This window comes from Pelodiscus sinensis, chromosome 1 (genome assembly GCF_052426305.1).
Source record: "Pelodiscus sinensis isolate ZL-2025 chromosome 1, ASM5242630v1, whole genome shotgun sequence".
NCBI lineage: Eukaryota > Metazoa > Chordata > Testudines > Trionychidae > Pelodiscus > Pelodiscus sinensis.
In genome coordinates, this window is record NC_143052.1 from 344200855 (window position 1) to 344216572 (window position 15718).

General features: G+C 56.0%; 1 protein-coding gene across 2 annotated transcripts in view; it reads left to right on the top strand.

The window, feature by feature from the left end:
• RELT (RELT TNF receptor) overlaps positions 1-15718 on the top strand; it is a 77963-nt gene that overhangs the window by 47650 nt on the left and 14595 nt on the right. For both annotated transcript variants that reach the window (XM_075919557.2, XM_075919558.2), the window contains exons 3-6: positions 6342-6449; positions 6909-7087; positions 7920-8005; positions 11810-12067. In XM_075919557.2, the coding sequence (XP_075775672.2) occupies positions 6342-6449; positions 6909-7087; positions 7920-8005; positions 11810-12067 (631 nt within the window). The remainder of the gene's footprint in view (positions 1-6341; positions 6450-6908; positions 7088-7919; positions 8006-11809; positions 12068-15718) is intronic.

Below are 15718 nucleotides of genomic sequence, written 5' to 3' on the forward strand. Positions count from 1 at the left end.
GAATTTCCTGTTTGCTTTTGTTGAAGCCAAGGAACACAGGCAAGGAAACTGAATGGAAATCCTTTCAAGCCACCTTCAAAGGTTCTAAAGAAACAAAAAAACAACATCAAGGCCAATTTTTTTCCTCCTTTTTTGCATTACCTTTATCTCTTCAGAGAACTTTTTCAGAATACAAGCACAGTTTAGGTGAGGGAACGTTTGACTGACACTGTTGAAAGGCTTAACAGATCATTTTAAAGGCAAGTGGGGCAGTCCCTCATGAGTAGTCAATTATGTATTTTACACAATCTGAATTTTATTAATTGAAGTGCCCGTCATAGCTCTTGGGCACTTCAGTATTACTGTATAAACTTAAATAGATATTAATACAGCAATGTATATAATTAACTCGTATGTAATACTTTCCATCAGTAGATCTTAAGGCACTTCACAAAGGACATCTATATCCTCACCACCCATTATACAGATGGGGAAGCTGAGGCACAAAGCAGCAAAGTGATTTCCTCACAGTCATCCAGTAGCAGAGTCATAAATAAAACCTAGAGCTCTTAAATCCCAATCCTGTGCTTTATCCATGGGACCACACTGTCTCTGTAACCTGGCCTCCATTTTAATGTGTGTCGTCTGCCTACTAGTGTGTGTATGATGCAATACATGCATTCCTCAGTCTTATTGCTGTAAAGCCGGGGTCACCAACAGGTCGATCGCAATCTACTGGTCGATCGCGAGGCCTCAACCAGTCGCTCGCGAGGCGTCCTGTCTGCCCCGCCCCCATTACCCTCCCATCCCCAAGAAGCCCCACTACTTACCTCAAGTGAAAATGGAGGTAGTGTCGGCTTCCCGGGGATGGACAGAAGTCCCGCAGCTTAGTGCCACTTCCGGCGATTCCAGAAGTACGCTAGCTGCTGTGCCGGGTGTACTGCGGGAGGGAGCATTGGCTCCTTGCACCACACGGGGGGGGTTCAGTTTCCTTATGCTACAGCTGTTTAAGATTTTTGTGGTGAAGTCCATGTATAATAGCAGCCTCTTAGCATCTTACTTTGATTTTTTTTTTCCTCCCAAGGCTGACTTAGGTCTAGTCTACAGCAGTGCAAACCCCTGGTTATAGATCTGACTCGTGCTGGTGCACAATTGATTCTGGGTTAAGTCATATTGGTGCAGATGGTGCTTTACTGGTGCAAATAGTGTTTGCACTGCTGTCGTGGAGTCTAAGGTCAGAAGGCACCACCAGATCCGTTAGGCTGAACTCTGGTATTTCATGGACCTCTAATAGCACCCAGCACCCCCACACAACCCAGCAACAAAAATGAGGCCAAGATATGTCAGCCCATAGGAGCATAAACTATGATGTGCCACAGGCAGAGAACAGGGGGGAGTGAGGTGCATCAGAGCTGGAGTGACATGGAAATGATTACGTGAGCTATACCCAGATATTCCTGGCCAGTGACCCACACCCACCTGCTGCAAAGGAAGGCGAAAAGCCAGTCAGACCTGGAGAAAAATGTCTGTCCAACCCCACATACTGTGCTCAGTTAGACCCTGAGCATGTGAACAAGAACTATCCGGCCAAGCTGGGAAAGAGAATGCTCAGTGCCACTTCTAAGCCCTGGCCCTCCCCTTCAAGTGTCTCCTCTCCAGCTGTGGCCATCCCTGATTCTTCAGAGGAAGGAGATTAAAAAAACCCTTCCCGACCCCTGCATGTGGCTGACAGCCTGAAGCAGGAGCTATTAGGAGCCTAAAACATCTGAAATCCCCGTGTAGACAAGGGTATGCCGCTACTAGTGAGTGACCAGTGCGCAGAGCCTTCTGTTTTGATCACCTCACTTAGGAACAGCTGGCTGGAGTTTGCCCAAGATTTCCCAGGTAATCTCCTGTGGGAGGATATGTCACATGAAGAGCTGCAACCACAAAGTTCTTAGAAAGTTTGGGACGAGCACAAACTGTTTTCATGGCCCTTGCAAGGCAGCCGTCGCTTTAGCTTTCAGTGTTGCACTAGCTAGAGTGACTGCAGTAGAGTTATTGCAGGGGGTGGGTTGCTCTAGACTCTTTCCTTGGCAGCGAGTCAGCTATTGGCCATGCTAGCAAGCTACATACCCATCTTCCCCTTTTGAGATCGAGTTAGAAACTTGTTCCTAGTCTGTCAGCGTGTGGATACATCGTAGGTGAAAACAGTCAGCCTTCAAAGAGAGCGGAGCTCGCCAGAATATTTTCATCCATTTTTTTCCCCAATGAAAAATGACTTTTGGAAGAAAACTAAAACGTTTGAGAGAAGGTCTTTATTTTTTTCCTCTAAGCCTTGCATGCAATCCTTTGACCCGTTCCCTCCTATTTACCCCTCCCCGCACACAGGAGAAGTTTCCCTTCCAAATCATTCATTTCACTTCAATTTGGGAGAATTCCTCCCTTTGGAAGAAAGGGGGCATGGAATGGAGTGAGGGAATGAAAAAACAGGAGAAGAAAAGCCAAAGAAATGAGCCAAAACAGATGGAGGAATTTTTGTTTGGTCAAAATTCAAAATTTTGTTTGTGCTGTGTCTTTCCTGGGACGTTGTCCCCACTTTGGGTTTGGGATGTGGGGGAAGGGCATTTGCTGTCCTTTGCAGCTATCCTCACCAAGCCTGCTATTGGCAAATGCAGTAGTGAAAGATGTGCTAAGGAACGGGGCTTGTTTTAGTGCCTTGTGCCCCTGCTGACGGTACCACCGTCAAAAGAAGGCACAGAAATGTCAGCTCACTCTCTCCCTGAATCAGCAAGCTCTGGGCTTCCCTTGGACCTACGTTGTAGTGATTCTTAGGCCCTCTTAAAAGAGGGAATGAAACAACTGAAAATCCATGCAACCCACCAGGGGCTCCCTGCCTTCCAGGGATGGGTGAAGGGATGTTGAATAGCTGGGAGGAGACCTGCTGTGACCGAATCTGCCAACAGTCCCAGAACGGCAAAACCTGAAGGGCTGCTGCTAATTCTCCTTCTGGCCTTGCTCCCGGGCAGCCACGGGAATTTTTTGGGACAGTTCTCAGCCGATATAAATTGCTTCGGCTCTGAGAATTGATAGCAGCTGAGTGTCTGGGGCTCTGTGCCTTGACTCTACCCAGCTGTCAGCCAGCTCTTTACCTATTGGACAGGGAGTTCTGTGCTGGTGCAACCAGAACCTGAAGGACATCTTCAGGCGGGCCGCTGATGCTGCATGTAACTCTTTGGTGCTTCCTAAAGCTTGGCCTATGATACTAGCCCACCTGGCGTCACTTCCTGGTTCCCTTGCACTAGTTGTTGTGCTTAAAAAGTGCAGCACGCCTCTTGTTGGAGGTGGCTGAACTTCACAACTTGCATAGTGCCCCTCTGTTTAGTGACACTTGGGGTCTCTAACCTACACTGGGGACCAACACTCATGAATGATTTCTCCTTGCCACAGGCTGTCATCCCAAACGAGGCCACTGCTGTAGTGCTGTGGCTGAGCTTAGGAAATTAGGGCATTCAGGGGGCTGGGCAGTAGAGGGAGAGAACAAGGCTGGAGAACAAGAACGGAGAAAGTGACAACTGCTGCTGCTTGGAGAAATACAAGCCAAGCACGCGCCCACTAGAACAGGCTAGATGAGAGCTGCGGCGTGAGGCTCACACCTGCTGATCTATTTCCGTGCAGGGCTGAGCCGTGGTTTCCCAAGTGACCAGTCCGGTCTGAGCACCAGCCCATGTGAGCGGCCGCCTTGCGGCTGACCCTGCTCTTGAGCACGTCAGTCATCAGAAGCTCTCTTGTTGCTTTGTGTGCTCGTTCCGAGGGTGTTCCGAGGGTTGCCTGGCACCGCGTTGATCTGGGAGCCTGGCTGGGAGTGGGAGCAGGCAGGTGCAGGGCTGTCGGGGACTCTGACTGGCTGCAGCCCTTGTCTCTGCTTCCCCAGATGCGGCTGTGGCTGTTGGCTACCACATCCCACCCACAGCGGGAGTGGGGCAGGAGGCTTCTGAGGCAAATAAAGGATTTGTTTGTGGGCGGCATGTCACCCTCCCCCTGACTTAGCTGTGGCTCCCTACTCAGGAGATTGGCTCCTGCTGCTTATAAATGCCCTAAACCAGCACACTTGGGTCGAATGAGCATCTTGCTTTGGCTCGTGGATCCAAATCGGAATTGGAGCGAACGGTCCAGCTGGGCCCTCAATGTTCCACTCTGGGGGCTGCTGGACGGAGGCTGCCAAAGTTCCTCCAGAGGTTGGGGGAGGGGGACCAAAGCCCTGCGTGAATCCTGTGAAACCAGCGCTGGCTGCCTGGGTGTTGCGTAGGCTGTGAGCAATGGAACTGTAGCCATGTCACTCCCAGGTTGCTAGAGAAACACGGCGGGTGAGGTTCTCTCTATTATTGAATCCACTTCTGCTGGCTCGCGCAGCCAGAGGAAGAGCTCTGTGTGGCTCACACGCCATTGGTGAGAGAAACCAGAAGTTGGTAGAGTAAAAGAGGTCACCTCACCCACCTGGTGTCTCTCTGGATGTCCTGTGGTCCTAGCGCTGCCATAGCTCTCATCTAGCCTGTTCTAGTGGGCGCGTGCTTGGCTTGTGGTGGGAGGCAGTGTGGCTGGGATTAGGTGTAAATATAAGGGGGTAGTTGGGATTTTTTTAATTGGTCTCCTCCCAGTACCAAACGAAAGGGGAATGGCTGGAAAAAAAATCAGGATCTGGAGACTGACAGTTGCCAGAGAAATGGGGAGAGGCCAAAACTCTAGGTGAGTCTGATTGACGGGACTGGCAGGCCAATAAGGAAGCCCAAGGGCCCATCCTCCGCATGAGTTGGAGCTGCCTAAGCCATAGTTAAGGGGAGAGTAGCAGCAACAAGAATTTGGGGGGGAGGGGCAAGAGAAGCAGCCCCGGCTGAGCATGAAGCCGGGTTGGGGGGAGCCAGAGCTGGGGCAGTGCAGACCAGCGTGGCGCTGTGGGGCCAGAGCCAGGTTGACAGGTTGGTCGTGCCACACGTAACATGACGGCAGAGGGTGGTGAGCCGCTGAGCAGAGCGATGGTGGCTCTAGATAGATGACCTAGCACGGGCAGATGTCACCAGACTCAGAGCGGGGGCCATGGCTCCTGACGTGAGGGCCACTACTGGGGTGAAGGGTCCCTTCTGTCTGGAGTTCAGGGCACATGGCTGCTGTCAGAGCCGGGGTCCGACCTGCAGTGCCAGGGCCTGGCATGTGAGAGGAGCAGGCTGTGAGCTTTCCTCCCATCCCCAAGGCTGCTGTTCGTGGTGCCCACAGGGAGGGGCCCCTCTTCATTAAACTGCAACTGTATTGAACTTCATGTCGTCCGGGAAGTGGCTGGTGCGCAGAGAGCGCCCCAGTGTAGGGACACCAAGTCCCTGGCCTGAGTGACCCGGACGGGGCTGGAGGTGACATCCCCCACCCCCCGGAATTCTGGGCCTGGAATTGTTGGGATTATGGGAACCCTGCCGCTCGGGAGGCTGGGAGGGAGGAGAGTCGTTGAGGAAAGGCAGGCACTTGGGTAAAATGGGTGGGACCGAGTAGAGCCTTTCGCTGGCCGATTCCACCAGGGTCGTGCAGAAGCCGGGGAAGTTCCCCTCCAATAGTGGGATCGTTCCCCCGCTTTGATAAGGAAGCAGGTGGTACTGGGCTGGCTCATGTCTCCCAGCTCTGCTTCCGGCAAGGGGGTGCTGGCTGTGTTTGTGATTGCTGTTGGCAGGCCTGCTGCAGGACAGCTCTCCCCCCCACTCCCCTTTCTGTGAAAACCCTGGAGCATTGCAAAACAGGAGCACTGGGGGGCCACCTCTTCTACTCTGCAGGTCGGCTGCTGAGCCTGTGTGTGGCCATGCGACAGGCAGTGCTTTAAAATCCCGGCACTGTCTTGTCCCGGGGGAGTCCTGCTCAGGAGAGGCTGAGGGCTGAGCTGGCAAGGTGCCCAGAGACCAGGGTGATGGACCTAGGCTCGCCAGCCCTTCTGCAGCATGGGAGCAGGTCTGACAGGCCCTCCCCCGCCCCATGCGCTGTGCTCACCTGCCCGCCCTGAAGGCAAAGCTCCTGCTGGTGTGCTCTGTGGAAGGGGCAGACTCGGGGGGACCTGGGTCTCTCAGGTATTATTTGTGGCGAGTGAGGCTCCCTGCAAATGAGTCTGATGAAGCCACCCAGGCCCCATGTCAGAACCTGATGGGCATCAAGCTGCCCTGGAGACTGATCCCAGAGGGAGCCACTTCCCTTGAGACCCTTCCTAGGAGCCTGGAGGTGGGAAGGGGTCTGGGGCTCAGCTGTTCCCATGTGAGGCTGGTCCCCACAGCCTGAGCCCAGGGCGCAGGAACGGGAGAGGCAGGAAGGAGCAGCTCCCGATGCATTCCCATTACTGTCCTGTCTCTTTTCAGCTGCTGAGCCGGGCCTGGGCGCTGGCATGTGGGGAACAGGAGTACCGGACTGTGGAGGGGGGCTGTGCCCCTTGTGTGGGGTGTCCCCCCGGAGAAGAGCCTGATAGGGTAAGCCATTCTGCCTACTGCTTTGCACGGAGCTGCAGGATTGCAGCTTGAGCATACTGCCTGGGCAGGGGGTGGGCGGGCACAGGCCGTCTGTCCTTCACGAAGCGAGCGGCTTGGCAGATTGCATGGAGGGGCGGGGGGAGGGGGGCATTCAAACCCTTTGATCCAGATCCAGCCCAGTCCTAGCCCAGCACAAACCAGGAGCCAGCCATGGGCAGCCTTTGTGCTGTGGGCTGGCAGGATTCAGTCCCAGTCGGTGCTGGCTGGTCCCCTGGCTGGCAGCCCAAGCAGAGAGGCTGTGAGTGGAACGGGTTACGGAGACTGGGCTTCATCTCGCACTCGCTGCAGCTCGGAGAGGAGGCCCGTGGCCGCGGAGAAGGGCTTGCCACGCTGCGTCCCCGCGCCGTGAGGCGGCCCCCAGCTCCACTCCTGACTCCGTCTCCGTTTGGTTTCCTGTAGAAGTGCGGCTCTGGGCAAGGCCTAGGAATGTCCTGTCAAGCCTGCTCTCCGGGCACCTTCTCGGCCAGCCACAGCCTGGCCCCCTGCTCGCCTCAGACCCACTGTGAGGCCAGGAAGAGGGTCCGCGCCAGCCCTGGGACAGCTGCAGCAGACAGCCAGTGTGGAGGCTGCATTCCAGGGTAACTTTGCTTTCCAGCTTGGCCTTGTGGGAGCAGATGGGGCTCTCCTGGGGGTGGGACTCTGGCCCTTTCACAGAGCTGGGTGGCACCTGTAAAAGGAGGGTCCCAATTCTTGCCAGCCTTCCAGGGGTTAATCATGCGTATGGCCCATTGGACAGGGCCCAAATCCCGCTGTTTTGGCAGATTGGCTCTGGGCGCTTGGGCACAACGGGTGGCTAGCTAGGGCCCTTCTCCAGGGTGTTATTAGTAGATCGACGACAAGTAAGCAGGGCTGGCAAAGTGCTGTTGAGTGGGAACGCTTCAGGCTGCCTGGCAACCTCAGTGCACCATACAGAGCAGAAATCCAAGCTGCTGAGTAGGAAGGCGGTTGCCTGCGAGTGTCTGCGTGAGTCACTAGAAGGCAGTTGGCTGAATTCCTCCAAGCCTGTACGCTTCAGGCCAGAAGGAGGGGAGAAACTCACTTAGTCACATCTCTTGCTCTGGGCTCTTGTGAGTCTGGCCAATGCAAATCCACTGAGTCAACGGCAGGGAGTGGAAGAGATTTGGGGAAGGGGAAACTGTCTTGCACTTTGCCCTGAAATGCTCCTGAAGCACAGTGTAAAATAGCTAGACATGGCTTTGCCCCATGGCTGAAATGCAGCCACTTCTGGGGTGGGAGTGGACATGTCAGATGCTTAGTGCAGCGTCAGAAAGAAAGCGAATAACCTAACATCGCCTGTTTCCATTGTAGTCAGACTTTGAGCTGGACTTTCTAATAGCCCACAGAAGCCCTGTGCGCTGTTTCACAGCCACCTGTGGTCTCATTCTTTTTTTGGTCCTTTGCTCTTGGCAGGTTTTACAGCCCTGAAGGAGAGATGGACCCAACAGCTGAATGCCTGCCCTGCTCCTCTGCTCCCCAAAGCATGCCAGGCTGCCCAGGTCAGTGTAAACAGGGAGAGGGGACTGGTCACGCTTGGGGTTACAAAAAACCTGTGGGCAGAAGGGTGGGGTTCTCTGGTGGGGCACAGGAGTTTTGTTAGGGCCAGATAGGAGGAGAGTCTCCTTTTGGGAGCTTCTGCTGCCCAATGAGGCTGTCTCCTTGCCGTGTGAGAAGGCAGGATTCGAATCACTACATGCATGGCCAATTCACTGCCCTGCCAGACCTGCTATCACCCAGGGCCAGCCTGCCGCTGCCCGCCACACAATCATCGACCTGGAGATGTGGGAGTCAGAGAAGGGGGCAAACAGGCTGTTGAGCTGAGCTCCAGCAGCACATCCGGGATGGGGGTGAGGAGGTGGGGGAGGAGGATGGGCTTTCTCCTGTCCTTGCAGCACACCTGGTCTCTGCTAGACAGGCAGAGAGAGGTATTACAGGCCGAGTAGTACTGGCCACCTGTCTGGATGGGGGCCTGTACTTTTGGGCTGGGCCCGTTGGGGTTTCTGAGACCACCTGATCCGCAGGGCTTCCATCAAAGGGTAGAAAAAGCCCAGGGTCTTGGCTCAAAGAATTGTGCAGCAGCAGAAGATGGCAGGGGCCCAAGCCCACACTCGGTTTGGCTCGCACATTCCTCGAGCTATTTCAGTCCCACCGTGGCTCTTCCTCGCTAGTAATGTGTTTAGAAAGCTCTCCTGTGTCGGAGCTTCGTTAAAGCTCTTTGGCGGGGGTGCAGGGTGGACCGGGGAGAAACTAAAAAGAGAAACTGCCTGGAATCCACTTGTTCTTCTGTAGAGCTCTGGCGCCCCGTTGTCCTGATTGATGCATGCAGGGGCAGAGTGGGAGGCTGCTCTAAGTGCAGATCTCCACCTGTGACCCAGAAACGGCTTTCAACGTGAGCTCCTGAGGCTCGGCTTTGTCTCAGGTCCACAGTTTGCACGATGTCTAGCCCAGCAAAGCCCTGGCCCGTGGGCCCTTTTGCAATTCAAACACCGTGTGTAAGCCAGAGACCCCTGCACCGCGGCTACTTCTAGGGTGCAGCTAATCCACGGTTGTCACCGTGCGCCGCAATGCCACCGCTCCCGGAGGGGCTAACACCATGGCGGGTGGAACCTGCCAGGGGAATTGAGGGAGGTGGGGTTTGGTTAGTGGGGCAGGTAATTCGAATAATGGTTAAAACTCACAACTGCAGGCACCACACGTGGCTGGTTACGGGGATTGTGTTTGACCCACCCAAACCCACGGTGTCAGTGCCAGGTGTGTGCACACCATGTATCTGCCTGGCTGCATCCCAGGCATGAGGCTGCCACTCACATGCACCTGGGCCTCCCCTTCCAGGTGCTCGGGGGTGAACGAGCTAGTTAGACATCCCCGCATGCTCCTGCAATGGCTCTAGCTGCTGTGCAGGCTCCTCACCCTGCGATGAGACTGCCGCGCTCAGGTCTGGGGGGCATTGCAGCGGGTCATGTGGAGCTGGATGTCAGGAAATGGACTCTGTCTATAAAGCAGCGGTGTGCTTCACCCACAGTCACCTGGAGCCTGCTAGTCTAAAGTGCCTGGAGGCAGTGGTTTGGATCCCAGCAGGTTTGGCCTTTAATAACCTTGATCCTGAGAGGCCATGAAAGCTGCCAGGGTGCAAGAATACGGTGCTTTGCCCCTGCCCATAACGTCCATGCCCTACCTGGCTCATCCCTACAGGTATCCACCCAGCCTCACCATGGAGCATGGTGAAGCTGGGAGGCTGCTGTTGGGCACATAGAGGTGTGAGGCCTCTGGGGCCGAGTAAATGCTTCCAAGAGCTCCTGGCTAAGGGAAATGGGAAGGAAAACTTGGAGGGTAGCCTGGTGGGGAGTCCTCTGCCAGCCTGTTGCAGTTCAGCTGTGCCGTCTGACCCTGGTGTCCCTCCCCAGAGAGGTCGCACCAAGGTTGGGAGTGGAGACTGGGTCTGAATAGTTTACTTGGCCATGAGCGGCTCCCTCTCCTGCTCGTGCCTGGTGGGAGGCTGGAGGGAGGATGTGCGTTTGAGGAGAACTCCAGCCCGCTTCTTCCTACGATTTGGTCTCTCTTCTCCCCGTCTGGCGGTGAGGGAGCTAATGGGAGCTGATTCCCTGGCCCTCCACCAGTGACCACGCAAGCCCCATCCCCACTGTGGGCGTATCAGAAATCTAACCCCCGGCTGGGGATCAGAATTGCCCAGAGCTGAGTGAGGCTGGGCCTACACAAGCTCTTTTGTTGGCAAAACTTTTGTCAGTGAGGGGGTGTGAAAAATACACCCCAGCAGACAAAAGTGCCCGTGTGGCCGGCGTTGTGTTGGCAGGAGAGCTCTTGCCAGGGTGAGGCACTGCCACAGACCAGCCAGAAGCCGGTCAGGGTAAAAGCAGTACAGGTAGCTGAGGGGAGTTGTAGCCCCTAAACCTGCCCTGGGAAGAGAGTCTGGGGGGAGCAGGGCCATGGGCTGGGGCTGCTCGTGGGGAGGCTCCCCCACCCCAGGCAGGTGGAGCATCCCAGGCTCCCTGGGCTGCTCTTACCTGGGCCAGGCTCCAACTTCCGGCCTGGGGTCGGGGCAGAGGAGTGGCAAGGGGCCAGGCCTGTGGTGAAAAGTGCAGGTGGGGGGCAAAGAAGGGGCCCGGTGCAGGAAGGGGACCCACCGTAGGACCCTTTGCTCCATGCAAGGTTGAAGAGCTGGGTGTGGGCTTGTTGAAAGAAGGAGGGAGACTCTGAGGTGGACGGGAAGCCTGTGCTCTGAGGGTTGGGGGGGTGCTGTTTACATGCCTCCAGGCCCTTTGGGCCTGTCCTGAGCCAGCCATGACTGTCTCTTTCCTGGGTGGTGGCAAGAGCTGGAAGCTAGAGCCACTTCCTGCGGCAGATCAGGATTGTAACTTGAAATGCGTCAAGGAGGCACGGGCCTGGCACCCCAGATCCCAGCCACTTCGGTGTTCTGGTGTGGGGCACCAGCTCTCCAGCCCCAGGGGCTGGGCATAGAGCACCAGCTGAGTCTTTCACAGGCCCCTCAGTAACCTCCAAACGGCTTTTATTCCTCAGTTTTCAAGGAAAAACTGAAATCAGCCCCCCCCACCCCACCTGACAGTGTTTCCAGAAATATCAACCGAAACCTAGGAGATGGGAGCCAAGAAATGAATGTTTCCACTGAAAGCAGGCAGTTGGAGCCTACAGTAACTGCCTGCAAAGGCATGTGCCCTCCCTCTTACCCAAAAGGCCTCGCTCTTTGCAAAGGAGGCAAATATCCCCATTTTATAGCAGAGGAAACTGAGGCACCAGGTCACCCAATAGAACCAGGACTAGAACTAGGGATGTTAAATATCGGTTAATCGAGTAGTTGAGTAACCTCTGAATTCTTATTGGTTAGTCAACTATTCTATAGTCCCCGGGGGCAGGGCCAGCAGCCAGTGCGCTCCGGCCATGCTCCCGAGGAGTCCCCTGCCACTCTGCACTGCTGCCTCAGTATCAGAGGCAGCAGCGCAGGATGCCAGGTGTGAGCTGGTCCACGAGGGGAGCCAGTTTTAAAACCAGCTCCCCTCGCAGACTGGCTGCCTGTCGCCCTGTGCTGTTGCCCGGACTCGTCACAAGCCAGGACTGAGCTGGGCTGCTGGTCAGCCTGCTAAAAAGAATTACTGGCAATGGCGGGGGATAGGAAATCTGTGTACTTTATAGCATTAACCTATAAGCTTTCGTTTATCGGTTAATTAGTGAATCGACTACACGATTACACCCCTAACTAGACTCTATCTGGTGATCATGACACTTGGCCACCTACAGTGACCAGCTCTTTTTTAACCCTCTCCCTCCAGAGCCAAAGCCGTGGCTACCCCGTCTGGTGAGGAATGTGGAGGCCCGGCACAGACGGGACGAGAGGGCGGCGTCCAACGGCACACGGGAGGGGAAGCGGGAAGAAAAGGCCACGCAGTATGCCGTGCTGGCCATCGTGCCAGTCTTCTGCCTCATGGGCCTGCTGGGCATCCTTGTCTGCAACCTCCTGAAGAAGAAAGGCTACCACTGCACGGCCCACAAGGAGACGGATGAGGAGATGGTGAAGGTGGAGAGAGGCGGTAAGGACTGCGAGGAGGGTTCTGAACTTTCCCCGTGATCTCTACTGGAGCACTCGTGCCTCGCATGGGCTAGGGCAAGCCGAGGGCGTCCCAGCGGTAGGTGGGCATTGTGTTGCCAGATCTCCACCACAGAGCGCTGCCTCTCTAGCTCCCCTCCCTGGCTGATCGGAGAATGGCAGTCTCGGTGCCCGCCCTTTGGGTGGGGTGACAGGCAAACCAGGAAATACCTGAGAAGGGTGGATTGTGATAGGGAAGCACGAGACCAGCCCCAGCATGGCAGAGGGGAGATTGGTCTCTGAGGGTATGTTTAGACGACATAGCTCCGTTGACGGAGCCTTTGTTGACCTCTTCCTTATGCCTCGTGAAACGAGGTTTACTGGAGCGATCAACAAAGGTTTCCCTTGTTGACCGATCGGCGTCTAGACTGCCACGCTGTGCCGGATCAGCTGATTGTCGGCACAGCGCGGCGGCCATTTTTATTTTAATGAAGCAGGGATTGTTTAAATCCCCGCTTCATTGACTATGTCGGGTAAACTAGTTAACATGGCTCTGTCGACGGAGCTATGTAGTCTAGACATACCCTGAGTGTCCCATGCCACTTGGTGGGCACTGTGGATGGGGGCAGTTCACCGCCCCAGTGCACTTGTTCTAGGCAGGCTGCCAGCAGCTAAGGCCCTGGGACCTCCTGTCCACCCAAGATGCAAGGATCAGCTGTGCTGGGGAGAGGGGAAGGGAGCAGTGTGCTGTTGAGTTCTTTTAAAGATCTCCTGTGATAAACACCTTTGTCACCAGCTCCTTCCTTTACCCCAGGCGGCCTTATTTCTTTGTCTGCTTTTGGCTCCTTGCTCTCTAAACAAACTCCCTCTCTGTAGTGGGGGAGGGGAAAGGAAGGAAGGTCCCCCCTCATCAGACCCACCCTGCCCAGCCTGGGACTGATCAGCTCACCCCTCCTCTCACTGCTCCATCTCTGTACACCCTGCCTTGCCAGGGAGCCATCACGGAGCACAGGGGTGCTTTCATGGGAGGGAGGGGGATTGGCTGGGTGCACTTACGAGCGGGGGCGATGGTGAACGCTGTGGACACGGGGTTGAGAGGATGCCAAAGAGAGCCTGAAAGGCCAACTTCCCCTGGCGGCACACGGAGTTCTGTTGGCGCCGAGTGGCTGCGTTGCCTCGCGTCTGGCTGCTATCGCTCTGCGCTTCATGGGCTGGGGGAGTGCTAGTCCAGTACATGGGTCGGACTCAGTTTCCCCCAGCAAAGTGTCTCTCCTGCCCAAGGACCTCAAAGCATTTTACAGCTGCAAATTCTCAGCTCTCTCAGGCAGACGGTTTTATTCCCCATCCTACAGCGGAGGGATGGTGGTGGCAGCGGTGGGTTTGACTGACTCTTGGCCCCCTCCTTGCACCATCAGTCTCCCTCTCTGGTGGAAGGTGCCTTGGGGGGGCAGCAGAACCCCCCCCACACACACTCCAGTGATACAATCCACCCTGGTGCAGCTGCAGTGACTGTACCTCCCCTTCCTCCTCCCTCCCTCCCCGCCTTCCGCCAACCCTACAGCTGAGGGGGAAATTATGGCTCCTTCTCTACTACCCTCTTCCATGCCCCACAGGTCCTGGGGCGTGGGGATACCCCCACAGGGTGCCTCATTCCTGGCAGTGATGGCAGACCCCCTCCCACTAACTGTGTGCTGACATAGCTGACTGCTGCAGGGGAGGGGGGGCTGATCTGGAGGAGCCAGAGGAGGAGTCACCCCCAGCCTGTGAGTTCCTGAGCTCCCCTGCCAGTGCCTGCGTGCTGCTCCCTGCTGCAGGGAACAAAGCCGTGATCAGCAGGTTACCTCAAGGGCAGGAGCTGCTGCAGGAGAGCCTCTGCGGTTACACGGGCTAGGACTGAATGGTGCTGTCAGGGACTCGCCAGCCTTGGGAGAGCAATAGGCCGTGACAGGCAGCATGAAGTGGGGGGGGAGGAAGGGGGCACCCAGAACACCCCCCACTCACCTCCCTGCTACTGTACTGTGCTGCCCCGCTGTGGTGATAAGGGGGCACTGCATGTGTGTGGGAGCTGGGGTGCTGAGCCCACTGTGCTTTGCATTTCTAGCAGCAGCCATTTTTGTGTGTCTGTGTCTGTGTGTGTGTGTGTCCTGTTAACGCACGGCCAGATATGCTGCTGTCCCTGGGGGAAGTCCCACGAGTCTGACATCCTGTCCCCCTCTCCCCCATGTGATATTGGCTTAAATACCGGGGGATTTGAACTAAATCCTCGTTCAGTTTGTCGGGAGGAGGGGTTGTGTGTCATTTGAGCTCAGTGTGCATGTGGGGTTGACTTCCAGGTTGCAGATTCAGCCTCCAGCACCATGCCAGTGTGGGCCTGGCCTCCCCAGACAGTGCCCCAGCTCCATCCTGCTGCCCCCCCGGGCAGGCTCCTCCAGCAGCTGCCCCTGCCACAGCTCAGGAGGGAGCTGCCCTGAGCTCAGGGTGGGGCTGGCTATGGGGCAGCTCAGACCCAGAGGTACTGCTGGCATCAGCTAAGGCTGCCGCCTGCAGTGTGTGCACCGCAGCAGCCAGCAGGGGCCAAATGCAGACAGGCAAAATTCATGATTCATGAGATCCTGCAGGCTTGGGGCACGTGGCTGCTGCTTGTTTGGTGCACAGAGGCTGCTGCTTCTCCACACCTGGCAGCATTACTGACTGCCGGACGGAGCATCGGGGGGAGGGGAGTCTGTGTCCCAGAGCATAGATCATCCTGCCCTGGGGAGCAGCAGTCCAAGTGTGTGGGGGGTCACAGCAGTGAGGCAGTTTCCTGTTGAAAGTCGTGTTCTGGCCAGTGAGAAGGGAAAGGAGGCAGGATCTGAGCGGGGAAGGATTGTCCGCGACCCTGCGAGCAGTCCTGGCTGCACTAGCACCTCCCTGTTCCCTTTTGTCCTCCTGGAGGGCAGCTTGCCCAGGAAGCCATGCAGGGGGGTGTCAAGTCCCTTTGCTCCATCCCGATTCTTGTCGCATTCTCTCATGTTCCAGCACCTCTTGCTGTATCCTTTTGGCATGCAACTCAGCCCTAGTGTGGTGCGGAATGCCGAAGGAACCTGCTGACTCCCTTCCTCTGCCCTCCTTCCAGACCTCTTGCCTGGCCGGCCAGAGGCCGGAAGGGGCCGGAATTCAGTGTTTTCTTCTCTCCTCGCTCTTTTGTTGAGTTGTTGTTTTTTTCCTCTTGGTGCCTGTGGCCAATCCATTTCCTCTGAAGTCAATCCAGTTCCTTTCCTGCAGGCTGCAAGCAGGGAGACGACATCTCTGGAGTGTAAAGCCAGGCCGGGGTGTCTATTGGTCTCGGTGACGCAATAATGAAAACCTCTTGCTCCTTGGACACTCAAGCCCTTTCATCAGTGCTGCTAGATCCTCTCCGTGAGGTCAGGACAGGGCTAGTTGGGCGGGGGATGAGAGAGCGAGCTTGGGGAGGCTGCAGCTGGCCCAGAGAGCAGATCTGGGATCTGTTGGTAGTTCAGGGAGCTCTTAGATCAAGTGGTAGACATCTGCGTGTTCATACCCAAGGAGCTGGCTCTAGTCTGGTTCCCCTCTGTGCATAAGAGACTGTGTGTGTCTGCAGCACATGAGTGTGTCGCATGAGGGCTTCTCCACTGCCCCACTCCCCTCCTATTGC